This window comes from Peromyscus maniculatus, chromosome 7 (assembly GCF_049852395.1).
Source record: "Peromyscus maniculatus bairdii isolate BWxNUB_F1_BW_parent chromosome 7, HU_Pman_BW_mat_3.1, whole genome shotgun sequence".
Classification (NCBI taxonomy): Eukaryota; Metazoa; Chordata; class Mammalia; order Rodentia; family Cricetidae; genus Peromyscus; species Peromyscus maniculatus.
In genome coordinates, this window is record NC_134858.1 from 16,793,202 (window position 1) to 16,819,744 (window position 26,543).

At 48.1% G+C, this 26,543-nt stretch overlaps 1 protein-coding gene across 4 annotated transcripts in view; it reads right to left on the reverse strand.

Annotated features, from left to right (window-relative positions):
- The window catches only part of Dnmt1 (DNA methyltransferase 1), a 49,882-nt gene that overhangs the window by 21,627 nt on the left and 1,712 nt on the right, over positions 1-26,543 (reverse strand). For 2 of the 4 annotated variants that reach the window (XM_006987030.4, XM_042280488.2), the window contains exons 2-16: positions 17,662-17,698; positions 16,927-17,034; positions 16,643-16,838; positions 15,678-15,753; positions 14,096-14,168; positions 13,082-13,113; positions 12,640-12,718; positions 10,265-10,302; positions 7,563-7,650; positions 5,375-5,415; positions 4,027-4,105; positions 872-909; positions 559-604; positions 386-466; positions 199-305 (exon numbers count right to left, since the gene is read on the reverse strand). In XM_006987030.4, coding sequence (XP_006987092.3) covers positions 199-305; positions 386-466; positions 559-604; positions 872-909; positions 4,027-4,105; positions 5,375-5,415; positions 7,563-7,650; positions 10,265-10,302; positions 12,640-12,718; positions 13,082-13,113; positions 14,096-14,168; positions 15,678-15,753; positions 16,643-16,838; positions 16,927-17,034; positions 17,662-17,698 — 1,119 coding nt within the window. Of the gene's footprint in view, positions 1-198; positions 306-385; positions 467-558; positions 605-871; positions 910-4,026; positions 4,106-5,374; positions 5,416-7,502; positions 7,651-10,264; positions 10,303-12,639; positions 12,719-13,081; positions 13,114-14,095; positions 14,169-15,677; positions 15,754-16,642; positions 16,839-16,926; positions 17,035-17,661; positions 17,699-26,543 lie in introns of all 4 variants that reach the window. The other 2 variants (XM_076575767.1, XM_076575768.1) reach the window with 1 other exon arrangement.

The window sequence follows — 26,543 nt, forward strand, 5'->3', positions numbered from 1 at the left end:
GGAGGCGGGCCCAGGCTGCAAAGCAAAACCCCAGAAAAGCCAACAAACAGCAATAACAAAATGTATCCTTGTGGTTGAAGTCTACCCAACCTTAATTGGCTTCCTGGTGTTGTTAAAAGGAAGCAGCTTGAGTGGCCTGTGGTGAGGACAATCCTTGGATGCCCACCACAGGACGTGACCACAGAACACCGTGGTTACCTGAAGCAGGTCACCCTGTGCTGGGGAGAGGAGTCAATGCGTTCTCCAGACGAATTGGAATCATAGATGGACAGTTTCTCACTGACCAACATTTGGAGTTCCTCCACCTGAAGGACAGGACAGGGGACAGTGAGACATGGTCATACCAGGAGGCAGGGATAAAGGGTGAGGCAGAGCGTGGACTCACAGCATCTGAAGGGTGCTGCTGGTACTTCAGATCAGGGTCATCCAGGTACTGGCCGCACTGGGGGCACCGTGACATGTCTATCTGTGGGAAGGACACGTACGGCCTCAGGGCAGCCCTCCAACATCTGGGAACTGCTGTCCTGCAGCTGGCCAAGTTCCTGGAGGTGCCCTTACCTTTGGGTTCATGGCTGTTTTGGTTCGAGCCGCCTTTTTCTCCGCTCTGGAAGGAAGCACAGGCTGTTGGATATTTCATCAAATTAGAAGACACTACCATCAACCCTCCACTACCTCTTCCTAAGCCACCACACGCAGGCTGGTGCCAATAACCACAGGGTACTGAGGTTGGCCGGTAGAAGAAGAGTACCCTCGCTCCACTCCAGTCCCACAGAAAGCTAAGGCCGCTGTGGCAGTCCACTAACGGCCACCTCTCACCGCTCTGTCCAGAACTGACACAGCATCACCTGCTCTGTAAGGAAAAAGTGCTTACGGTTCTCTGGGTGCCATTTTTTTTCGTCTCTTCTCCTCCTAAACAAGAGAAAGAGGAACAGAGTCAGGACACCTCAGGCTTGGATGGCACTAAGAACTTCCTATACTGCTGGGCAGTGGTGGCGCACACCTTTAATCTCTGCACGCAGGAGGCAGAAGCAGGTGGATTGAGATTGAGGCCAGGCCTACACAGAGAAACCCTGTCTCAAATAACAAAACCAAACAACGCTCCGCACCCCCAAACCAAAACCTTCCTATGTGTGACTGTCACAAAACTCAGGGAGAAAGCTGGTTAAGAGTCAGGTAATGAGGCCCAAATCACTCCAATGTCCAAATTCCATGAAAAGCCTGCTCTGAACTCAGTGCTCAGAAGCCTAAGGCAGGAGGACCATGAGTTAAGAGTCTCACCAAGTATCCCAGATTGACCTCCATCTAAAAAACAAACAACAAACACCCCAGTGTGAATGCATTAGGAAGCAGGGCAACTAGAGAGGTGAGGTTTAACAAGGCCCTAACAGTGAGGCCCTGACCTGAAAGATATGCCATTTTTATAGGAAGGAGGACAGCGGAGCCCAGTCTCTCCTTGTACTGCCCAAAGCCACGTGAGGATACAGCGACATCCAAGTGGTCAGGGACCCAGAGCAGCCTCTCCAGTAGTAGCTAACTGTGGGGTCCTCCTAAACATGGACCTCTTCAAGTCACGAGTTTCAGAAAATACAGGTATCACTGGAGATGCCTATCACAGGCAGCCTGAGCAAAGCAACATATAGAATTTCTTCAGTTTAAAATGACTCAGTGAACTCAAAAAAGTCAAGTTGCTACACAAGGTCTCACTGTGTAGCCCTAGCCGGCCTGGAAATAAGTCCCTATGTAGACCAGGCTGGCCTGAACTGAAGAGATGTACCTGTCTCTGCCTCTTGAGTGTGGGGTTGTGGCTCCTGTGCAGGTCCTAAGAGCCACAGATTTAGAACGGCAGCGGTGAGCAGTAAAGGAGCTGGAGGAAACGCTGGTGCCCCACCCCCAACCCCAATAAAGCCAAACCTGCTGGATCCAAAGCTTAACACTTCCCCGATCCCTAAGCGCCCTAGCTCCAGAGACACTGACAATCTGGGTTATGATTTTCACAGAAGCATTTGGAGGCAGCACTATTCAAACGCCTAAATGTGTCCTTTGTTTAGGAAATGTGGTAGGTTAGTTGGTGTGTATGCTTCAAACTCACCTCTCACAAAACTGTCTTCAATTAAATAATTTTTCCCTAAAATTGTCGGGCTATGTAGCCCAGGCTGACATTGAATTCTAGATCCTTCTGCCTTAGCCTCCTGACGGTGGGATTATAGGTCTGAGCCACAGTGCCCTGCTTCCTCTGTGCCATCTTTAAGTTCGAATTAGGACCCACACAAGAGAATGTACTGTGTCAGACGGCACTGAGCGGTCAGCCCAGGAGCTGACATGGGATCCACTGCTGACTGAGTGTGTTATGTAGCCTGTGGGTTTCAGCTATGAAGTCCTAACTTGTGAAGGTAGTCTGGTTCTGGATCTGGCCAGCCCTGTTTCACGCTGATGCTGGGCTGTTGGCTGTTTTTAGGAATTCGGGAGGTGGCACCATGCTTCTTGTGGCATCATCTGGACAGTGGACCAGGGGTCATGGTATGTCCCCCCAGCTGACCTGGAGCTCACTATGACCTCAAACTTAAAGTAACCCTGCCTTTGTCCCCGGGTGCTCGGAAGGCAGGCGCCACCACTGCCCAGCTTTTTTTTTGTTTTTTTTTAAACATAGTCTAGATCTTAATGTGGGTCACAGTTTAATGCTGTAAAAAACAGCAGACAGGAAGCAAATTAACATGACACACACCTGTGTCCAACACTGGGGGTGCCAGGCTATGTTTATAAGAAAATCTTGTTTCAATAAAAATAAACCCCCGGGCCTGTGGTAGCGCACGGCTTTAATCCCAGCACTCAGGAGGCAGAGGCAGGTGGATCTCCGTGAGTTCGAGGCCAGCTTGGGCTACAGAGTGAGTTCCAGGAAAGGCACCAAAGCTACACAGAGAAACCCTGTCTCGAAAAACCAAAGAAAATAAATAGACCCTGAAAGACTAGGACTGGAGTAGACTAGATATATGCTGGTGTTTTATTCACTGTGGCACTGTGATTCTATTCAGAGCAAGTTCTTCCCTCTTAGAAATTTTAAAATTACATTTGTCTATCTTGTGTGAGTATATATACTGTGTAGGTGTGCATGTGCCATGATATGCATGTAACAACCAGAAGATGACTTCTGGAGTTTGAAGTCAGCCTGGGCTACACAGATAGATCCTGACACACACACACAAAAAAAAAAAGAATAAAAAATTTAAAAAAATAAATAAATAAATAACACTAAAAATGAGGCTGAAGAGTTGCCTCCGTGGTTAAGAATACTGGCTGTGGGGCTAGAGAGATGGCTCAGTGGTTAAGAGCACTGACTGCTCTTCGAGAGGTCCTGAGTTCAATTCCCAGCAACCACATGGTGGCTCACAACCACCTGTAATGAGATCTGGTGCCCTCTTCTGGCCTGCAGGGGCACATGCAGGCAGAATACTGTATACATAATAAACAAATACATCTTAATAAAATAGAATATTACCAAAAAAAAAAAAAAAAAAGCGGTGGTGACACACGCCTTCAATCCCAGCACTCGGGAGGCAGAGGCAGGCGGATCTCTGTGAGTTCCAGGCCAGCCTGGTCTACAAAGCGAGTTTAAGGAAAGGTGCAAAGCTACACAGAGAAACCCTGTCTCCAAAAAACAAAACAAACAAACAAAAAAGAATACTGTCTGTTCCTTCAGAGGACCCAGGTACAGGTCCTAGTACCCAAAGCCAGTTCCAGGTGATCTGATACCCTCTGGTTTCTGTCAGCACTGCATGAACACGGTATACAGACATATACACAAGCAAAACACCCATACACATACAATAATTGTTTGTTTGGTTTTTCAAGACAGGGTTTCTCTGTGCAACAACAGCTCTGGCTGTCCTAGAACTCACTTTGTAGACCAAGCCAGCCTTGAATTCAGAGATTCTCCTGCTTCTGTGCTGGGATTAAAGGTATGCGCCATCACCACGGTTTTTTTGTTTTGTTTTTTAAGTTAAGGAATAGAAGAGCCAATGCTCTTCTTACCCGTTCATCTTCATCTCTGTCCTCAGGAGTCTCTGGAGTCAAATCCTCCAATTCTTCCTTGGGTCTCCGTTTGGTGGCCCTGTGAACAAGGAACACGCCAAACATTACCTTTGAAAAACTAGCTCCAGCACACCCATTCTGAAAATGACAGATGAACACCCCCTATCGAAGAGCAAAACACTGGCGCAGGACCTAAGGCGCCTTACACGTCTTCAGGACCCACGTTGGATCTCCAGCATCCATGCAAAGCTGGCACAGCAGGCACAGCCCCGGACTCCTACTGTGGAGATGTGGAAACCGGAGGTCCCTGGAGCTTACTGGTCAGCTAGTACAATCACCATTTGTGAGCTTCAGGGTCGAGGGTGAGAGGTCCCGGGTGTCAACCTCTTGACTTTATACAAACACACACAAAGCAAACACTGCCATGCATGGTAACTCACACTTGCAATCCTAATACTTAAAAGGCTATGAATTTCTAAGATCACGAGTTCTAGGCTGGCTTGAGCAACACAATGAGACCTTGCCTCAAAAAGCCCAGTCAGGGACATAGCTCAGTGGTAAAGCACTTGGTAGTGTTAGACTCTCAGTACTGAAGAAACAAAAAAGCAAGAAGCTGGAGGGATGGCTCAGTACTTGAGTGCTTGCTGCTTTTCCAGAGGACCCGGTTCAGTTCCCAGCACCCACAACAGTCAGCTTACACCAGCCTGGGACTCCAGCTCCAAGAATCTCACAACCTCTTCTGGCCTTTGAGGGCACCTCATGCAAGTAACCAACTCAGACATGTATACATAAATAAATCTTTAAAAAAAATCCAGAGGTCTGGAGAGTTGTTAAAATCACTGGCTGCTCTTCCAGAGGACCAAAGTTCTACTCCCAGCACCCACACGGTGTCTCACAACTGTCTCTAACTCCAGTTGCAGAAGCTCTGAGGGCACTATATACACACACAGTGCACAAACATACAAGCAGGCAGAATACCCATACACAAATTTTAAGAAGTCTAGGTATGGTGGTCTACACCTGTAATCTCAGCCCAGCAAGGTGGAGGAGGCAGAGGATCAGGAACTCAAAGTCAGCACTGGCTCCATGAGACACAGTTGAACACTCCCAACCCCCAAATCCAACAGCCATGAAGACTCTGAAGGCAGGATTCCTTCTGAAAGAAGGTCTGCAGATGGCCCAGGGGACTCCCATAGTTTCATGAGCTGGGTGATAAGGCGGAGCCACACACAGCTGAGCGTGTAGCCCGCCCCCAGCCTGTCCTATTCTCCGTCGGCTCCATAACTCCCCCTAGCAGAGCCTTTATGAGTTAACAGGACAGCAAGGCACAAGCACTTTTGACACTTACAGGTCTTTGGGTTGACTCCTGGGCCTGAGCCTTCTTTTATCCTGACAGCAGAAATGGAGGAGGGAAAACAGCAGCGTTACTTCCGAGGTTAAGCAGGTGACTGCAAGCTCAAGTGTGCAGAGTCAGCACCCTGGTTCTGAACACCAGGAGACATTCTCTCTTAGGACCAGATGCTAAGACTGTACCCCCCATCTCCCCAATTCCACAAATCAGCAGGCACTAAAGAACTTTCTAAACTAAAGAACTTTGTAACCTAACACTTGGAGGAAAAGCAGGAGGCCTCTTTTTTTTTTTTTTTTGTCTAAGTCAACAGGGACCTTGCCAAAAACAAAACAAAAAAAGCCCCCAACCACAGCTGATACCGTGGTGATACCCACCTTTAATCCCATCACTTGGGAGGCAGAAGCAGGTCGGTCAGCAGAGTGAGTTCTAGCCAGGACTACATAGTAAGACCCTGTCTCAAAACACTACAACGGGCTGGGACTCAGTGGGTCAAGTGCCTGCCAAGCATGCATGATGTCCTGGGTTCCACCCTTAGCTCGGTATGGATAAGGAGTGGTGGCAAAGACCTCTGATCCCGGCACTAGGGGCTGGAGTCGGGGGTAGGAGAACTGAGAGTTCAAGGTGGTCCTTTGCTATACAGTGAGACTGTTTAAATAGAACAAAAAGCAAACCAGAAAGCACACATCTAGCAGTTTCCGAGCTTGTAGAGTGTACCTCACTGAGAAGCCCATCTAGAATGAGTGGGTCTATGTAACTGGTGTGAACCTCAGCCCTCCCTTTCCACAAGGCAGCTGTGAGGCACTCTGGGCTAGGGACACAGGAGCTTAAGGCCATTCTGGTCCCACATCAAAAACCCATCCCAAACTAAGAGCTCAGCCAACAAGATGACGCGGCACTTGCAAACAAGCCTGACAATCTCAGGGCTCCCTGTGGCAGTCAAAACCAATTACTACAAGCTGTCCTCTTGATGTCTACATGCACCCACACATATAAAAAAATAAGACGGGACACAAACAAAAACTCCCTGACTGGAGGCAAGCACTGCTCACGACCCACTGGCATTTGAGCGAAGAAGAGAAAGGCACGGAAACATCACCAGACCCTGGGTGGTGCCGGAGTGTCGCCTGTGGCTTGCTCTCACAGGCCAGCAGGGAGTGAGAATACGCACACTGGCTCAGGCGCCACTCCCTAACCAATGGGGGAAACCAAATGGACATTTCCCAGGCATCTCCTAAGGTGGAGACCTGAGCATCGAGTGTGTGACCTCACCTACGGCCCTAGAGCTCCATAAAACAGGAATCCAGACTGAGCACTGTACCCTATGAGGCCTCGGCACCCGGGCAATCAGTCTTCCATGTCCCTGAGATTCAACCAATCACAGGTGCCAGTGGCTCAGAAAACCGTCCTCAGCCCATGCAGACTGTCCTGGTCCCATTCCCTAAATAATACTGCACTGTACACTACAATACACAGCATTCACTAGGCAACACATGCACTAGAGGAGATCTACAGACCAGGCAAACACGGGGCTGTTCACACAACCTCATCATATTTTACTGAATGAACAGAATCCTCGCACCACCCTCCAACTGTATGCTTTGGCTTCACAGGGAAGATTTTGGTTGTTTTGAGACAGTCTCCAATAGCCTAGGCTGGCCTTGAACCTCATTTTTTTTTTTTTTTGGAGCTGAGGACCAAACCCAGGGCCTTGTGCTTGCTAGGTAAGCGCTCTACCACTGAGTTAAATCCCCAACCCCGTTGATCCTCATCTTTAGCTAAGGAGATGAAACTCCTGCTCCTGCCTCTACCCTACTGGTGCTCAAGTTTTGGGGTATACCATTTTGCCAGCCTTTTTTTAGGTTGTGAGGGTGCTCAGTTGAGCAAGTAGAGGCGGGAAGAGGGGGAGTCAAGAATTGATGGTAAGACTTAAGGGAGCAGGTGTGGTGAACAAGTCAAGGCTTGACCAGGTGGACCAGGTCTCTAAAGAAGTAGGCTTCACATGCACCTTGGTCCAGGCAAACAGGCTCAGACATGCAGTGACAACCAACATCGGAGGGAAACCCGGCAAATCTGTACAAGTAACATGTGGGATGGATTTTGCACCCAGAACCCTGCCCAGCACCACCTCTGCCAATCCAGTAGGAGCACACAGACAAGGCCCATTTAAGATAAATAAGGACTCTGCCTTTGCTTCTTCATCAACGTCCATTTCCTTGTGGGTTCCTGGTCTTGCTTCTCTGCCTGGCTCCTCCCTTGATCTCTGCCTCGATGTTCTGCCACATAAACAAAAAAAACAAAAAACTCACACATGAACAGCGGTGGGACCAAGGCTCTGGACACCATCCAATTAGTCAAAAGGAGGGTTTAAGTGACCTCTCCTGCAGAACTCAAGGATGGGACATCTTTGCTATCCTTCACCTGTTGATCCTTTATATTCCATATTTTTGCAGAACTGGGGCTCAAACCTAGCGCGTCATGAACTGATGACAAGGACTCAATGGGGACACACCAGATGGCTGAACAGAGAGAAGGACTTGACACAAAGCCCACAGATCTGAGTTCAATCCCCACAACCCACCATGGAGGTGTGGACTGAATCCCCAGAGCTGTCCTCTTACCTCTGCCAGCAACCTGTAGCAGAACACTTTCAAATACACTTGTGTGCACATTCACAAGCATCCTGGATCTATGAGCCACACCCCTCAGTTCTTCAAATTAATGACAATCAGAAATGCCAGAGATTAAGTCAAAATCACCAGCAGGCCTCCACTGGCAATGTGGGGCCTGAAGGACCGTCTGTACCTGCCCTGTGGACACTGTTGTGAGGACTGAGTGGAGTGTGGCCAGCATCAGCAAGCACAGAGGCTGGCCTCACACAGGGGTCCAACTGTCCCTTCCTCTCCAGCAGTCTCACCCATGGGTCAGATACTTGGCTGTCCTCTGGACCTTCAATATTTACGTCAGTCAAGTGGGTATTAACAGAAGCTTAAGAAAAAAAACCCACTATCTCCGAGGCTGGGAAAACAGCTCGGATAAGGACAGAAGTTTTGATTGCCCGGCTCACTACGTAAATACTGGCAGTGTAGGCCCAGCATGACAATCCACCCGTGGTTCCAGTCTTTAGAAGACTGTGACAGAGAAGTCCCGGAGCAAGCTGGCTCATTAAGACTGGTCCTACCAGTGACCCCTGGACTCAACTGAGAGCTCCTGCCTGAATGAATAGGTGCAAAAAGGAAGACACTTATGTCAGCCTCTGGCTACCACACCTATCTACACACACACATGCCTACACGTAAGACACATGACAAAGGGGGAAAAAAGGTTTATCTCTATTTGGATGTGGTAGGACAGGCCTGCAATCCCTGCATTCCAGATGCTGAGGCAGGAGGATCAAGTCTGGGGCCAGCCTGGGATACATAGGAGATCCTATCTATTAAAACACCCAAACATTCGGTCCTCAGCTCCGACAAAACAAAACAAAACAAAAAAACAAAACAAAAAAAAAACCACCCAAGCAGGGCTGGAGCGATGGCTCAGAGGTTAAGAGCAGTAGCTGCTCTTCCAGATGTCATGAGTTCAATTCCCAGCAACCAATGTAATGAAATCTGGTGCCCTCTTCTGGCCGGTAAGCATAAATGCAGGCAGAACACTGCATACATAATAAATAAATAAATCTTAAAAAAAAAAAAAAAAGCACCCAAGCAGCCTGGCGGTGGTGGCGCACACCTTAATCCCAGCACTGCAAAGGCAGAGCAAGGCGGATCTCTGAGTTTGAGGCCAGCCTAGTCTACAGAGCAAGATCCAAGACCGGCACCAAAACTACATGGAGAAACCCTATTTAGAAAAACCAAAAATAAAATTAAAACATCCAAACAAATCACAATAAATATCAAAAGACCAGCACTACCCGTCTGTGCCTTTCCACTGCCACGAGAATGTGCTCAGGTGGAGCAAGTCAGGGACAATTAAGTCAGCCCACTGTCCCTGACAGGATCAGCTGTAGGTTAGCAGGCCTCGTGAGCTCAATGAATGCCTAGCTTTAAGCTGCTAAACTTTGGGGCAATCAGCCAGCACTCTGAGCACAAGCTAACTTATATAACTACTCAGCCACATTACCGAAGGCAGGGTGACCACTGAGAAGGTCACAGGCCACTATGATGTCAGTCTTCCCTGGAGTAGTCCTGGCTGGCCTGAACTTAGAGACCACCTCGGCCTCTCCTGTGTCAGGATGAAAGGTGTGCACCACAATGCTCCTATTTCTTTTTTTTAGAGACAGTGTCTCACTCTGTAGCTCAGGCTGGTCTCGCATTCATGGCAACCTTCCTGCCTCAGCCTCCAACCTCCCAAGACGACATTACAGACGTGTCCCCGGCCCGTGCCCAGCTTTGACTTCAGTCATCTGGACAATGTGAGTGCACAGATCCATGGGAGTCAGAAGACAACTTCAGGATGCATCCCTTTCCATCGTGTGGGTGCCAGGGATTGAACTCAACTTGTCAGACTTGTGCACCAAGCACTTTACCGGGTGAGCCATCTCACTGGGTCTCGGTGGTCTGGTTTTCATTATATTAATAATATTTTATGTGGATGGGTGTTATGCCAGCAGGTATTAGAGGCCAGAAGAGGCTATCTGATCCCCTGGGATCTGGAGTTAAAGGCAGTTGTTAGCTTCCATGTGGTTATCAAGAAGAGAACCCAGGTGCTCTGGAAGAGTAGCTAGTGTTCTTAATAGCTGAGTCATCTCTCCAGCCTGCCTTGCACTGGCTTTTCTCAGAACTTTCTATAGACTACAAAATACAATAGTGCTCAGTATCAGACCCTCATCCACAACTATGATATGACAACTGAGCATCATTACAGGGAACAGAGGCATCCAGCTGTACTTACAGTTCTCTGGTTTGACCACGAAATCTCCTGTCACGTTCCTAAAAGAGAATAAAAGAGTTAATAAAAAAGCCCGCCTGGTCTACACATTGAGTTCCAGTCAGCCAGATATACATGCATACATAGTGAGACACTGGCACCATCCAGAAAAATCCCCAATTGGTCCTGAATTAACAGATCTGCAATAATCCTACTAGATTCTAGTTAGTGAGGTTGGTAAGGTGGACACTTATCAAGACCACTGTTTTGGGTGGCTCTCCCTGGAGCTACACCCACACTTGGACTCGTCTTACTCTGAGGGGCCACATCTAGACTCTAAGTTGTTTTCTCTCAACCCTCACATTAAGCCCACATTAAAGCATCTTTTTTTTTTTTTTAAAAAAAAGATTTATTTATTTATTTATGTATACAGAATGTATGACCAGAAGAGGGCACCAGACCTTACTACAGGTGGTTGTGAGCCACCACGTGGTTACTGGGAATTGAACTCAGGACCTCTGGAAGAGCAGTCAGTACTCTTCACCTCTAAGCCATTTCTCCAGCCCTAAACATTTCTTTTTTTTTTCTTTTTTCTTTTTTCTCTTTTTGGTTTTCGAGACAGGGTTTCTCTGTGTAGCTTTGCACCTGTCCTGGAACTCACTCTGTGGCCCAGGCTGGCCTCGAACTCACAGAGATCCTCACAGAGATCTGCCTGGCTCTGCCTCCCAAGTGCTGGGATTAAAGGCGTGCGCCACCACCGCCCTAAAGTATCTTTATTAAACCCAATTCTCTTCCTTAAGAAATAAAAGCCAGGGGTTGGGGATTTAGCTCAGTGGTAGAGCGCTTGCCTAGCAAGCGCAAGGCCCTGGGTTCAGTCCTCAGCTCTGAGGGGGGAAGAATAAATAAATAAATAAATAAATAAATAAATAAATAAATAGATGGATGGATGGATGGATGGATGGATGGATGGATGGATGGATGGATGAATGAATGAATGAATAAAATAAAAGCCAGCCAGGCAGTGGTGGCGCACGCCTTTAATCCCAGTATTCCGGAGAGAGAGCCAGGTGGATCTTTGAGTTTGAGGCCAGCCTGAGCTACCAAGTGAGTTCTAGGAAAAGGCGAAAAGCTACACAGAGAATCCCTGTCTCGACAAACCAAAACGAACGAACGAACGAACGAACGAACGAACGAACGAACGAACGAACGAACGAATGAATGAATGAATAAATAAATAAATGCCCACTTGGGCAGGGGTGGCGCACGCCTTTAATCCCAGCCCTCAGGAGGCAGAGACAGATGGATCTTTGTGAATTCAAGGCCAGCCTGGTCTACAGAACAAGTTCCAGGACAGCCGAGGCATCACAGAGAAACCCCGTCTCAGAAAAAAACAAAGTAAAATAAAATAAAAAACAACAACAACAACTGCCTTTTCTTTTGGTGGAGTCAGCAGACAGCAGAGAAAGAAAAACTAAAGCAGTCCTGGGCTGGGGAGCTGCTGCAGCACACACAGGAAGTCAAGGTTTTAAAAGGGTTAAGGAACTACCTCAGCAGAAAAAGGCCTGCCATGCAGGCCTAACAGCCTGAGTTGCAGGTCCCTGGACACAGGAAAGCCAGCGCCAGAGCCAGTGAGACGGCTCAGGGCTGAATCCAGCCTGATGACCCGAGTTTGGTATCTGGGGCCCACGTGATGAAAGAGAACCCCTAAAAGTTGTTTTTTCATATCCACATGTGTAGGCCCACAGACACAAATAGATGTAAAAACCAATTTTTTTGGTTTTGTTTTTTGCTTTTTCAGATAGTCTCATGGAGCCCAGACTGGCCTTGAACTTGCCATGAAGCAAAGGATGACCTCCAATTGCCAAATACTAGGAGTATAAGTGTGCATGGAAATGTGTTGTTCCTGGATATGATGAAACCCAAGGCTGCATGTATGCCAGGCAAGTACTCCAACAAATCTCTATCCCCAGGCCTGTATATAAAAACAAACAAACAAAAAACTGCCCGTGTCTTGCTGCTGAACAAAGTATCTGTGGTCAGAACCTTCCCTGTTCTGCAGGGCTGGCCTGAGGGAATGAGCTGACCTCATCTCAGCCAGGGGCAATGTCAGACAGGTTTGCTTGCTTAGGACACTGTGGATGGACCCACAGCCTCAAGCATGCTACACCAACACTCTGCCCTGAGCTAGGACCCAGGCCCAGACGGCAGCTTTGTACCTGGATAGTGAGTGCTATGGAACCTTCAGCACTTCCTATGCTCAAAAAGGAGACCTCCATGAAGACCTAGTCCAGGCTTCCTGCTCAGCTGACACTCACCGCTGTCCTGCTCTCCTCCCCTCCACCTCACTCTAGGAACCAGAGAGACAAGCTCAAAGAAAGAAGACTGTGAAGGCGCTTTACCTGTTCACCTGGCTCTTCCTGACACAGTTGGGTTCCCGGTGTTTCTGTTTCCGGTTCCCCTTCAGAAATTCCAGCATCACTGTCAGGCAAAGCAGAACATCACAAAGGCAGGACTGAAGCAGCCTAGTCCCCAGCAGCAGCTTCACGAGCCCAGCTTCCTACACTAAGAGCAATCACCATCCCAGGACCGTGACAGTCAAGTATTCTCAGCCCCGAATACTGAGGGAGATCTTTCCACCCAGGCCTCATACCCAGAGACCTCAACTCATTCTGTGATGAGGGAGAATTCTACATGAAGTGAAAGATTAATACTTTGTTCCCAAATTCATCATCCTTAACAGGTTTATAGTTGCTAAGAAAACTTACCACAGAACTACTTTTAGCTTTCAGAAAGTAATCTCTATAACTGAGACAAACCAAAGGAGATTATAAGGATTCTTACCACACTGTGCCTTTAACTCTGCGTCTCTTATCCTGGGCAAAGGGAGGAATAGAGAACAAGACAATGTTGGTTTGAAAGGCAGATCAGGAGTTGGGGATTTAGCTCAGTGGCAGAGCGCTTGCCTAGCAAGCACAAGGCCCTGGGTTCGGTCCTGGGAGGCGGATCAGATCAACCCCCCAAACACAAGTTAAACAGGGTGGGTAGAGCCAGGTATGCTAGCCCAGCTGCAACCCAGCACTCAGGCCACTGAGGCCGGCCTCAGTTATGGTTTCAGAACAGCCTGGGTCACACAGTGACATCGTGTCTCAAAAGGGGGAGTAGGGTGCATGGAGACATGGTTTAGTCACTAAGTGCAGTTTGCTCTTCCACAGGACTAGAATTCGGTTCCCAGGACCCATGTCAACTACCCAAGTCACTCCACCCCCAGTAACTAGCTCTTGGGATCTGGTACCTCTGGCTTCCTTGAGCATCTGCATGCCCGGGCACATACCCCCCCACAAAACCACAAACATACACATAAAAATCCCAACCAGTTGGGATAGTGGTGCAAACTTGTCATTCTAGCACTTGGGAGGTGGAGGCAGGAAGACCAAGAGTTCAAGCCCAGGCTCAAGTACACACAGTTCAAGCCCAGCCTGGGCCACACAATACAGTCTTAATATACAGTTGCATCTATCAAACACAGTGACCCTGTGTGTAGTTCAGTGGAACAGGGCTTACATGGGTGAAGCCCTCAATTTGATCCCAACGTTGAAAAGTAAATAGAACTCTGCGCCTCCCGATGCCTTCAGGCAAGAACTACAGCATCAGCTGTTATATAGGACTCCAGCCTGCTAGGATGCCCTGCCATTTCAAACCCATCAGGCTCTAGCATAAGAGCACGTTCCATCGAGAGCTCTGTCCTCCCTCTAACCCACACACTCTCAACACCCCACGACTAGGAGTCTGTTTAGACAGACCACCCTTGCCAACACACACAAAGTTAAGTGTCCAGAGTCAACAGGATTGGCCCACCTGGTCCTTCTCTGCAACAGACTCGTCCGAGAGTCTCTCTTCAGATTCTTCCTTGGGTTTCCGTTTAGTGGGGCTGTCACACAGTGAGGAGACTGTTAGTTCTGAGACACACCCCCACGTACACACCAGCCATCCAGAGGCCTTCAATAACTTCCCTTCTTTCACAAAAGAACCTCTTAAAGGCACAGGTTATCTTCCCTGCCAGGAAGGGCCCATCTTTCCAGGACTGAAAGAAGTTTTTTTTTAATTAATAGTTACATGTATTATTTTAAATTATGTATGCCATGTGCTCTTGGAGGACAGAAGAGTATTAGGTGCCCTGGAGCTGGAGTTACTGGCAGCTGTGAACACCAGTGCTCACATCCATACACACACACACACACACACACACACACACACAGTGAGTGTGTGTGAACATATGTGGTGCTGCAGAGATAGCAGTGCTGACGAGCACCTGCTCCTCTTGCAGAGGACCTGGGTTCAGGGCCCAGTATCTGCTGCTCACAACCACTGGTAACTCCAGTTCCAGGGGACCCAACACCCTCCTGACTTCTACAGGCACTGTACAATGTGGTGCACAGACATAAATGCAGGCAAAGCATGCGTGTGCATGAAATTAATCTTAAACAACACATGTTTGTGTCTATATAAACATGTCCATATGAAGTTGGATGGTACCACTTTGTGAACAAGGTTCCACTACCAGAACTGGAAAAAGAAACAAAGTTCATAAAAAGCATGGAAACAGTGTTATGCTTTATTTTTCTATCACTGGGTGATGAGTGTGAGGGTTCTTTGTTTTGTTCTTTAAGTTTTATGTATATAAATGTTTTGTCTGAATGTATGTCTGTACATCACATGTACACAGTGCCCAAGGAGGCTGGAAGAGGGCCTCATATCGCCAGGACTGGAGTTACTGATAGTCATTAACTACCATGTGGGTGGAGGGAATCAAATCCAGGTCCTCTGAAAGAACACCCAGTGCTCTTATCTGAACCATCTCTCCAGGTTTGAGCATTAACAACTCTTGTAGTACTTTATGCTGTAGCTTGTGTATGCTTTAAGTCTCCTCAAAAAGTGAGGAAAAAAAAAAGGTGTTCACAAGTAATGTTTGTCAACATCCAGTGAACAAAACCTGCAAAACAGACACCTGCATAGGGCTGCAGCTCGTGGGAAATCCTCTGCCTAAAATCCCTAGGAGGAGCAGGGGCACGGCAGAGTTCCTAACATGAACCAGAACCTGGGTTCTATCCTCAGTACTAAAATAAAGGCAAAATAAATAAAATTTAAACTTGGGGCTGGAGAGATGGCTCAGAGGTTAAGAGCACTGGCTGCTTTTCCAGAGGTCCTAAGTTCAATTCCCAGCAACCACATGGTAGTTCACAACCATCTATGAGATTTGATGCCTTCTTCTGGCATATAGGCACACATGCCAGAACACTGTATACATAATAAATAAATATTAAAAAAAATTAAACTTATCAATTATGGAAGCTAGGCAGTTCACTCTGATTCCATTATGTTTTTCCAAAATTACCAGATCCCCAAGAAATGGCCAACAGCCCCCTCATTACATACTGACCCCTTCATGAAGTGAGATGTGATGGTGGTCTGCCTGGTGGTTCTCCTCGTAGCCATGGAGCTAGATGAAGCTTCAGCTGTTTAAAAGCAAGAAAAAAGACATGGCATTCTTCAGTAAGAAAAATGGCTGCAGATGGCCAGGTGCTGCAAGAATATACCCTTCTTGACTTTCAATCTCGAGTAAACTGTGCGCCAGCTTGCACATGTCAACAGACAGCCCCTTAGAGCTGCCACTGCTCAATATCGGGCAATGGCATCATACAACCCAGGGAAAGAAAGCTCAGAATCCAAGAATGGTTTATGGTGCCCATGCACCTGTCAACACCATTATAAACATCAAAAGCCCTATGCGGAAACCTCTGTAGGGACCACTTCGGTGAGTCGAAGCTAGGCAGAAGCGCACAGAAAATAAACTGGAGGTTCTGGCCAGCTCCACTGCAAAGCCCCTGTACAGCATGCACATGGCTCTGGGCTCCATCGCGGACACCACTACTACCACCCCAAAAAAGACAACAGCTGGGGTTTGGCAGATGTGCCCTTCCCTAGCACACCAAAGGTCCTGGGTTCCATCCCTGGCACTGCAGAAGAGGCGGAGACAGACAGGAGACAGACAGACAAGGAAAGGAACATTAAGAAACTAACCAGAGAGTAAGGGTGCAGCTGAATGTCAGCATGTACTTAAGTGTTCACAGGGCCTTAGGCTTCCTTCTCAGCACCAGAAATGAACAGAAAGAAACTAGAATACATGTGGTGCACGCTCATTGGTTCAAGATGGACTGTCTCTTCAAATGAACTACAACCTCCAAGACGGAAACAAGTCCAGTGAGATCGGCAAGGCAGCACAGGCCTATCACCCAGCACTCAGAAGGCTGGAGCAGCCTACGCCATCCAGACAGGCACCGTCTCAACACAGCCAGAAAACCCCAAACAAGCAAACATCTGTGAACCACTGCCGTGTGTTCTTACAATTGGTCTCACTGTCCGACTTGCTTCTCCTCGGCCTGAGTTTGGAGGGCTGTTTTGAGTCTGCCATTTCTGCTCTCCGGCTTGGCCGGCTCCCGTTGGCTGGACAATTGTTGGCTTTTCGGGTGAGAGAGTGTGTTCCATTCTCCAAGGACAAATCTTTATTTAAAAGGGATTTCACTTTAGCCAGGTAGCCCTCCTACAACAGCAAAGGATAATTTAGGAGGAAGACGTCAATGGGACAAACAGGAGCCTCTGCCGCCCTGGTAACTGGGAAACAGACTTACCTCAGATAATTCCTCTTTATGTAATTTGGTTTCCAAGTCACATAACTGGCTCTTTATTTCTGTTTGCAGGAATTCATGCAACAGGTTCAATTTCTCTTTCACACACTCCTGTGGAAAGACAGAGCTGAAGAAGCCCCAGATTCCCAAGCTAGCAATTAAACTAACACAGAAACTAAGCCATCTGGCTGCCCTGGTAGCTGTGTGCTCAGCAGCCCTGGCTCAGCCAAAAACTAAATACAAGCTAGGCGTGGTGTAAGATGCCTGAGATCTCAACACAAAGTGTAGACAAGGAGGGTTGCCAGTTTAAGGCCAGGGTCACTACTAAGTTCAGGGTCAGCCCAAGCTACGGATCAAAAGCTTGCCTCAGAAAGGAACTAGAAAGCTGGGGAATATCTTGGTCATTAAAGCACCTGCTACGCAGGCATGAAGACCAGAGTTCAGATCCCCAGACTGGCATAAAGGCTTGGCAGAATCCAGCTCTCAGTGAGCAAAGGGGATTCCCCACATCAAGCCTGACTACTTAAGACTGGCTGAACCCATGAGTTCCAGATTCAGTGAGTCTCCACCTTAGTAAATAAAGTGGACAGTGATGGACAAAGGTATCTGACATCAACCTCTGACCTCTACATGCACACGCATGCACCTGATTGCACACAGGCACCCATATACATGTGAACACATTCACAGGCACACAGAGCACACATCCAAGTGAATGTGTGAAAGAAGAGCACTTACCTTTTCTGTTAAGCCATCTCTTTCCAAGTCTTTGAGCCTGGGTAAAGGAAATGATACAAAAATAAAATAAGCAACTTCATTTACCTGAGAATCAATGCCACAATCCAAAACAGAAAGAATAACAACAACAACAACCTGTGGGATCCTGGAATTGGGGTGAGTGCCTGTGGTACTAGCCACTCATAAGGCTAAGGCAGGAGGATAACTCAAGTACATAAATCTGTAGCCAGCTTGGGTAACATAGTGAGAAAAGTGTGTGTGTGTGTGTGTGTGTGTGTGTGTGTGTGTGTGTGTGTGTGTGTGTGTGTGTAAAGCTGGGCACAGTGGTATAGCACACCTTTAATCCCAGCACTTGGGCAGAGGCACATGGAGGTGGATCTCTGAGTTCCAGGACAGCCAGAGCTGCACAGAGAAACCGTCTCGAAACACAAACAACAAAAAGAAAACAAAACCAAAATCCACCCCTGTCCCCCACCCCAAAAGGAAAAAGAATAGACATCATATTCGACTGCTGGGGAAAACAGTCCCCTTCTGCCCCTGGTCCTGATGTCCCACATCAACTTTTCTTTTTGGTTCTTTTCTAGAGACAGGGTCTCTCTCCTACAGCTGGGTGGGTGAGGAAGTTCTTGAACTCTACTCCTGATTCCCTCTACCTCCTGAGTGTGGAGACTACAAGCATGCCCTACCATGCCTGAGTTTCCAGCATGTTCTTCTATGCCTTCCCATGATGTCCTTAGTAGTCTGAACAGCAGGTACCTCAGCCTCCTGGAAGCTCATCTGAGAGCTGCTCACAGTCAGCCCCCACACTCCAGTGGCTGGGACAGGAAAAGTTAAAGCCAGTCTGGGCTACACAGTGAGACCCTACCTCAGATAACAGGGCTGGAGAAGCGCTCAACCAATCGAGTGTTTGCCTAGCATGCACGAGCCACTGGGTTCCATTCCTAGCTCGTCATAAACTGGGTATGGGGGTACACACCTATAATTCCAGCACTCAGCACAAAGGGGCAGGAAGATCAAGAATTCAGTCATCCTTGGCTGTACCTTGTGAGTTTGAGGCTAGCTTGGACTACAGGAAACTCTTGTCTCAAAGCAGAGGGGTAAAATACAAGAAAGGAAATGGACAACAGGTCACAATCAGGGTCCCTCTATAACCTGGATGACCTACAACTGTTTTTCTCCCAACTGAATCCTAAAAGGGCTGCCACAGCATGATGTCAGCATGAGTCATGGCTGCACTGTGGGGACCAGCCAGCTGATGGCTCCTAAAGGCCAGGTATGGGGTGGCAGCCTCCATTGTAGAACTAATTGAATGGGGGAAATGAGGTCTCTAGGGCATCAGGCATGCCCACATACACAGATGCTAGAGATGAAATCTGAGAAGCAAGCTGGTGAGCTGCTAAGAACGCAGCTCAGGGGTAGAGTCCTGCCTGGCACATCAAGGCCTTGGATTCCATCCCTAGCTCTAGCTGGGAAAAACAAAGCAGGCCAAAATCTCAAAGAGCTCAACCTCCAGAATATGTACCTAAGTTTGGAAGCACAGAATTCTCTTGGATTTGTCTGAAAAAAAAAAAAAAAAAATGTGGGCAGATTACTGATTACCTTACCTCTATGGTCAGGGAAGACTGGGGGGAAAAAAGCCACAGAAGAAATGGTGGAGCGTGAACAGGTCTAACCACCACGGACAGGAGCCAGGCCTGTGCGATCTCTGCCCCATCCCAGTAGCCTTGAAGTCTGGGTGCTCAGTTTTCAGTGCCTAGGGCAGATTCAGTCTACCCAGGGGCTGCCAGACCGGGGGCACCGTGATCACTCCACCTACTGGCCAACCCTCCTCCTGGCACCACTCCCATACACGTGCCTGCCTTGTTGCCGGTCAGAAGCTGGCTCACTGGACTAACGCCAGCAAAGGGGCTTCCCTTGGAAAAGGTGCTCCGCACTCTGTAACTGTACTCACGGTTAACTGCAGTGTAGCAGGGACTCAAGCTCCGGAGAGCTGGGGCCTTGAGAGTGTCTGTCTGGTACGTACATTCTGGGTTCCATCCCAGCACCCAGTAACCCACATGTGTGTGGTGGCACACATCTGTCAGCCCAGTGCTTAGGAGTGGGGGAAGAGGTTCAAGGCCAGCCTAGACTACAAAATGAGTTTAAGGCTAGCCTAGGCTCCCTGAGACTAAAAAAGAAAAAGGCTCTGGAATGGCTGATATTTCAGAAGCTCAGGCTGGAGTGTGGCAGAGTCCTGCCTAACACACACAAAGCCTCGAGTTTACTCCAACACCCAAAGGCAAAGAAAAACACCTCCAGGAGCTCAGAGCCCCACACGGGCAAAAGTCATCCCACCCTCCAGTAACTTGGCCAAAGGCAAGACTCGAAGAAAGGCAGCTGCACAGTGGACACTCGTCCCCAGAGGCAAAGCACAGCTGCTACAGCGGTCCACGTGACTGTCCCTTTTGTGCTCACCTGGTGCTGGGGTGGAGCCAGAGCCTCACTGTGCTGGGCAAGAGGTCTACCACCGAGTCATGCTCCCAAACCCAGTCAGTCTGCCTTAAAATGGCGACAGGACAGCTACTATGACCAGCTCCACAGTCCCTACATACTGAGATTCAACCGGGTAAGACTCAATTGAGTTTGGTGGTACAGGCCTGGAATCCTAGCACACAGGATGGAAGAGTTCATAGAATCTCAAGCTCAAGGCTAACCCTGTGCTACAAAAAGCAGTATGTCTCAAAAATAGTGAATGAGAGTTCCAAGTGGAGAACTAAGGATGGAGAAACATCCTTAGCCCCATGTTGACCTGACAGGCCATGATTCATTCCTAACTACTTCCAACAGCTTAGCCACCTAGGGAAGATAAAATATATATAAACCTTTGAAAAAGTAGGCAATCATAGCCAGGTGCAGCAGCACTGAACCGAGACCCCAACCAATACTTAAGAGGTAGAGGCAGGAGGATGGCAAGTTCCATACCAGTCTACATTTTATGGCTCCACTCTGTCTCAAACATAATGTAGGTCCCAGTGGGATGATTCAGTGGGTAAAGGCACTTCCTACAAATCTGACCAAAGTTCAACTCCTACAAGTGGAGGGGGAGAACCCAACTCCTGAAGTTGTCCTGACCTCCACAAGCGTGCTACACACACACACACACACACACACACACACACACACACACACACACACACACACACACGGCCTAATTTCAAAAACTCTAATGTAGCCAGGCAGTGGTGGCGCACACCTTTAATCCCAGCACTCAGGAGGCAGAAGCAGGTGGACCTCTGTGAGTTCAAGGCCAGCTTGGTTTACAGAGTGAGTTCCAGGACAGCCAGGGCTACACAGAGAAACCCTGTTTCAAAAAACCAAAACCAAAAAAAACCCTAGCTCCTCCCTGGTGAGAAGACAAGCCCAACAGCACAGAAGAGGGACCCAGCAGAGTCCCACTGGGAAGCTGCTTCAGGGGACACCCAAGAGCGAGCCATTAACAGTGCCAGACAGAAAGAAGTCCAGAGAGGGGCCAGCAACAGAAGCTCAGAAACATTTACCTTGTTCCAAGGTCAGAAGACTAAAGGAACCACGGAGAGGTAGGACCACAATACTGGAACCAGGATTTTAGGAATATTAGTCTGACAGAAACATGAACTAGATAGAAGATTGTAAAGGTTATTTCAACATCCTAAACCAGAAATGCTGGTCTGAGATACAATTTGGCAGCAGAATAAGGCCTGCAAGGGAAGCCCAAGGTTCTAGTACCCTGCCTTTTCTGTCTACTGCTGAAGATGAAAGCCAGGGCCTTGAGATGTGTTGAAGACATCCTCTCCCACTGAGCTATACCCAGCCCCAGCCTCTGGCTAGACCGATGGCGTGAGCACATCCGATGATAGCATCTTGAGTAGCAAAATGATGTCCCTCTCACAAGATGCTGCTGCCCTGACTCCAGGACCTGTGACTCTTACTTATGGGGCAACAGCGACTCGGCAAATGTGACTAAGATTCTAGCGCTTTCGATGGGAAGATTGGAAGATTATCAGGGACAATCAGTATGGGCCTAGTCTAATCTAGCTGCATCGCAGAAAAGACTGAAGTACAGAGGAAAGGTCAGAGAGACAAGGACATGGCCCAAGAAGCTGCCGGGGGGGGGGGGGGGGGGGGTCAGAGCATTTCAGAAGCTAGAGACAGTCCTCAGTTTAGCACTGATAAAGCAGACCTAGCCAGACACAGTGATGCACACCTGTAATGCAACACTCAAAATGCCAAGCAGGAACATCATAAGTTCCAGGGCATCCTAGTTACATAACAAGTCTGGAGAGGACTTAGGGAGGGCCCAAGTTAGGACCCATGTGAAAAGCAATGTGAGGAGAAAAACGACGCCAGGCTTGTTGGCCACCAAATCTGCCAAAGAAGTGAGCTCTAGATTCAGTGAGAGATCTGTCTCAAAAAATAAGGTGGAGACAATTTTGGAAGACAACCAACATTGCCCTCCGGCCTGCCTAAACACACCCACACACAGATAGGCGTACTAAAAAATATATGGTCAGTGAGATAGTTAAAGGGTTTGCCGCACAAGTCTGGAAACCTAAGTCTGACCCCAGAATCCTCAAAGGTGCAAAGAGCATCAATGCCAACAATTTGACCGCTGCCTTTCACACACATACCAAGGCGGCAGCCACCTAGACTCACTTTTGTAACTTCAAATTCTTTTAAAAATCACATAAATAAAAATTAAGTTAAAATAGCCCTCAGATGTCTATACGCATGCTGAGGAATACAGCTGCATTCATACACACACACACACACACACACACACACACACACACACACACACACACAAGAGAACTAGCTAGGTGTAATAACACCTGTCACAGTAATCACAAAGTTGGAGTAGGAAAACTAAGATCAAGATCAGCCTGGGGTATGTAATGAGACCTGTCTTACACACACACACACACACACACACACACACACACACACACACACCAGACTTGCAACAGCAATAAACTAAACTGTAGTTCCCCAGAGAGAGGACACATTCCTGTCCAAGTGTTTCCAGAAAAGGGCCACAGTCTAGAAATATCTTGGTTTCTACCCCATACCGCCCTCATTTCTGACCTACAGAACAGCACAAGAAATTTAGTGTTTGGCCCAAGGTGTGGTTCAGAGGCACAGCACTTGCCTAGCACAGATCCACAGCCAGCACTAAAAGATACAGAAAGAAAATGACAGCCGGGCGGTGGTGGCGCACGCCTTTAATCCCAGCACTCGGGAGGCAGAGCCAGGCGGATCTCTGTGAGTTCGAGGCCAGCCTGGGCTACCAAGTGAGTTCCAGGACAGGCACAAAGCTACACAGAGAAACCCTGTCTCGAAAAACCAAAAAAAAGAAAAAAGAAAATGAATAGTTGGTTATCTAAACACCAGAGAAAAAGATCTAAAAACTAAACCAGTCTTGGCAGCTCATGCTAGGAATCCCAACAGCACTCAGAAGGCTGAGCAGGACATAATTCAAAGACAGCCTGGGCTACAAAGACCCAGTTTCAAAACAGAAGGGTGACTGGAGACCTGGCACACAAAAGTCTAGGCCAATCGCAGAACAAGAAGCCTAGATCATTCTACAAGTTTGGAATAAAAAGCCAACCCAGCTGGGCGGTGGGGGCGCATGCCTTTAATCCCAGCACTCGGGAGGCAGAGGCAGGTGGATCTCTGTGAGTTCGAGGCCAGCCTGGTCTACAAAGCGAGTTCCAGGAAAGGTGCAAAAGCTACACAGAGAAACCCTGTTGGGGGTGGGGGGAGAGAGCCAACACAGCTGACTGCATAGTGCTTGAATAGACTAGCTCCCTGGGCCCAGGGTGAAGGCCTGCAGGCTGCTGTTCTAACCCACTCCCACCATGAGCTCAGCTGACCTATAAAACTCCACCGAGGAGCAGTCAGCCCCAGCCCCATCTTTCAGATGGCATGTTGAATGGTAAAATATCTGCCCTGGGTTTTATGCCCAGCGCCCTCCAAAAACAGTTGAGGGGCCCCTGGAGAGATGGCTTGGTGGTTAATAGCATGTGCTGCTCTTATAGAGGACGTAAGTTCCCCACCCGGGTCAGGTGGCTTCTACCCTAACTCAAGTTCCAAGGGATCTGACACCTTGTGATCTCTATGGGCACCTACACGCACATGACACACATACACATAAGTAGAAATAAATCTATAAAAAAGGGACATGGACAGGGCACTGAGATTAAGCAGACAACCACACAGCTGTAAGGGACAGCACCAGGACTTAACAAAACACCTGTCAATCAAGAGACAGTGTTCCACACCTGGGGTGAGATAGCCCCTCCAGCATAGAACTGACAGACATACAGGCCTGGGTTCAACTTCAACACAGCAAAAATAAGTTAAAATCTAAAGTCACAGAACTCGTTTTTCCTACTCGAGTGAAGCCAGGCTGTGTTATCTTACAGAAGGGGCAAAGTCAATGAGTAGAACGCTTGCCTGGCACACTTGAGGCCCTCCGGTCCATCCCCAACACCACATAAACCTGCACACATGGAAGTGGAGGCAGGAGGACCAGGAATCCACGTCATCTTAAGCTACACAGGGCTGGTAGGGCTAGCCTGGGCTACCTAACTGTCTGAGACTGGGGACAGGACTAGTCAAGTGACTGCCAAGCACAAGGACCCGAGTTTGGATCCCAATAGTCACAGAAAGACAAACATGGAGGAAGGAAGGGCTGCTGGGCCTGCTGGCAGCCAGACTAGCTCAGTCAGTGAGTTCCAAGGTTATGAGCGATCGGTCTCAGAGAAAGGTTATTGATCCCTGTACGCAGACACTGGCAGGAGGGTCTGTTGAGTTCCAGGCAGGCCTACTTTACATATCAAGTTCCAGAACAGCCACGGTTACATAGGGAAACCTTGTCTCAAAATAAGGTTGAAAGCAAAAATCCAGTCCCAGGGATCTACTGCCCTTTTCTGGCTTCTTGGATACCAGGCACACATGGTGCAGATAAACTCACAGGTGAAACACCTATACTTACACACACACACACACACACACACACACACACACACACATACACACACACACCATAAGGTAGAAGGCAAGAAACAACTTCCAATTCCAAGAAGTTCAAATGTAATAAGCTGGGCATGGTGGCACACGCCTTTAATCCCAGTATTTGGGAGGCAAAGGCAGGTGGGCATGAGGGCAGCTTGGTCTACAGAGTTCAGGCTAGCCAAGGCTACACAGACCTGTCTCAAAAGGAAACCAAGTTTAGGTCAGATGAGGTGGCTCATGAGTAACAAGCACTTGTTGCCAAGTCTGATTTCTTGAGTTGTTGCCATCCTGACTTCCCACCCCAAGACCCCCGAGAACTGACCTCCACATGTGCATTGTGGTAAGCGTGTGCACACAGACACAGCAAGTAATAACTGACGTGGTGCGATGGATCCGTGGGTAGAGGCACTTGTCACACAGGCCTGACAAACTTAGTTTGATCCCAGTTCCACACAAAGGCAGGTGACAGTATAAACAAGTCTAACTGCCACACTCTGCACATGAAATCAAAAAGTAAAGTTGTCCTTACACCCACCGTACCTGTGGGACGTACACAAACACACACCGTTCATACACAAGTAAAAAAAAACAAGAGCAAGACAGGCATGCAACACACACCTGTCTATACAGCACTCAGGAGGAACAAGAATTCTAAGTTCAAGGCCAGCTGGAGTACATAGAGACTCTGCCTTGAAAAAATTTAAAAAGCTGAAAGCAATTAGAAACCTGAGTCAACAAGGAGGTCTCAGCTATGGAAAAGAGAGAAACACTCCACCCTGAAAGGCATGGATCTTTGAAGCAAGGCTTTGGGTGGGTTCTAGCATGCAGCCCTCCTGCCTCTGCCTTCTAAGGGCTTGGGTTACAGGCCATGTGCCACCACACCTAAAACATGATTTTTCAAAGACGTGGGGCTTCGTGTATTGCAAAGTCAGTCTGGGGCTGGCAAGGTAGTTCAGCGGATAGGGGTATGCTACCAACCTGATGGCCTACACTCCGTACCCAGACCAGAAGACCAGCTCCTGCAGGATGTCCTCTGCCCTCCACACAGAAGCTGTAGCATGGACCCACACACATACATACTAAAGAGAAGACTCTATGTCTGGCAGAACTATGCAAACTTAAACTGCCATTTAGACCAACTGCCATTTAATACAGGATAGCAGCACGGACAGAAGCCGCTGCAAGGCCTAATTCAGCTCCTGACATCCCACCAGATGCAGGTGGCTCTTCATACTGTAGATTATATTTTGCTACTAAGTTTTCCTAAATCAAGAAAAATTAAACCAGATGTGGTGTCACAGACCTGTAATCCCAGCACTTGGAAAGAGGATCAAGGCTAGCCTGAGCTATACAACCAGAGGCTAGCCTACCTGGACTAAAGGAATCCCTTTCTGGAAAACAAAAACCACAAGTGAACAGGAAGCAAACAGACAAGAAGAACAGGAGGGAGGTCATCTCACTGTCTAACCTTAAAGAGCCACCAAGTACTCCAGCTACGTGGTAGGAAGGTTCAATTATAAAAGAAAAATTTGTTGAGGTGTCACAAAAGCTGCCAATATTGCCAGGTGGTGGTGTTATACGCCTTTAATCCCAGCACTCAGGAGGCAGAGGCAGGTGGATCTGAGTTCGAGGCCAGCCTGGTCTACAGAGTGAGATCCAGGACAGTCAGGGCTACACAGAGAAACCTGGTCTCAAAAATTTTTTAAAAATCTGCCAATTTTTCTGTCTATACAGTCAAAAACAGGCATTCAGAACCTAAACCATCATGGTGGCACATGCCAGTAATCCCAACACTGAGACAGAGGCAGGAAGATAGAGTTCCAGGCCAACCTGGGAAACTCACCAATAAT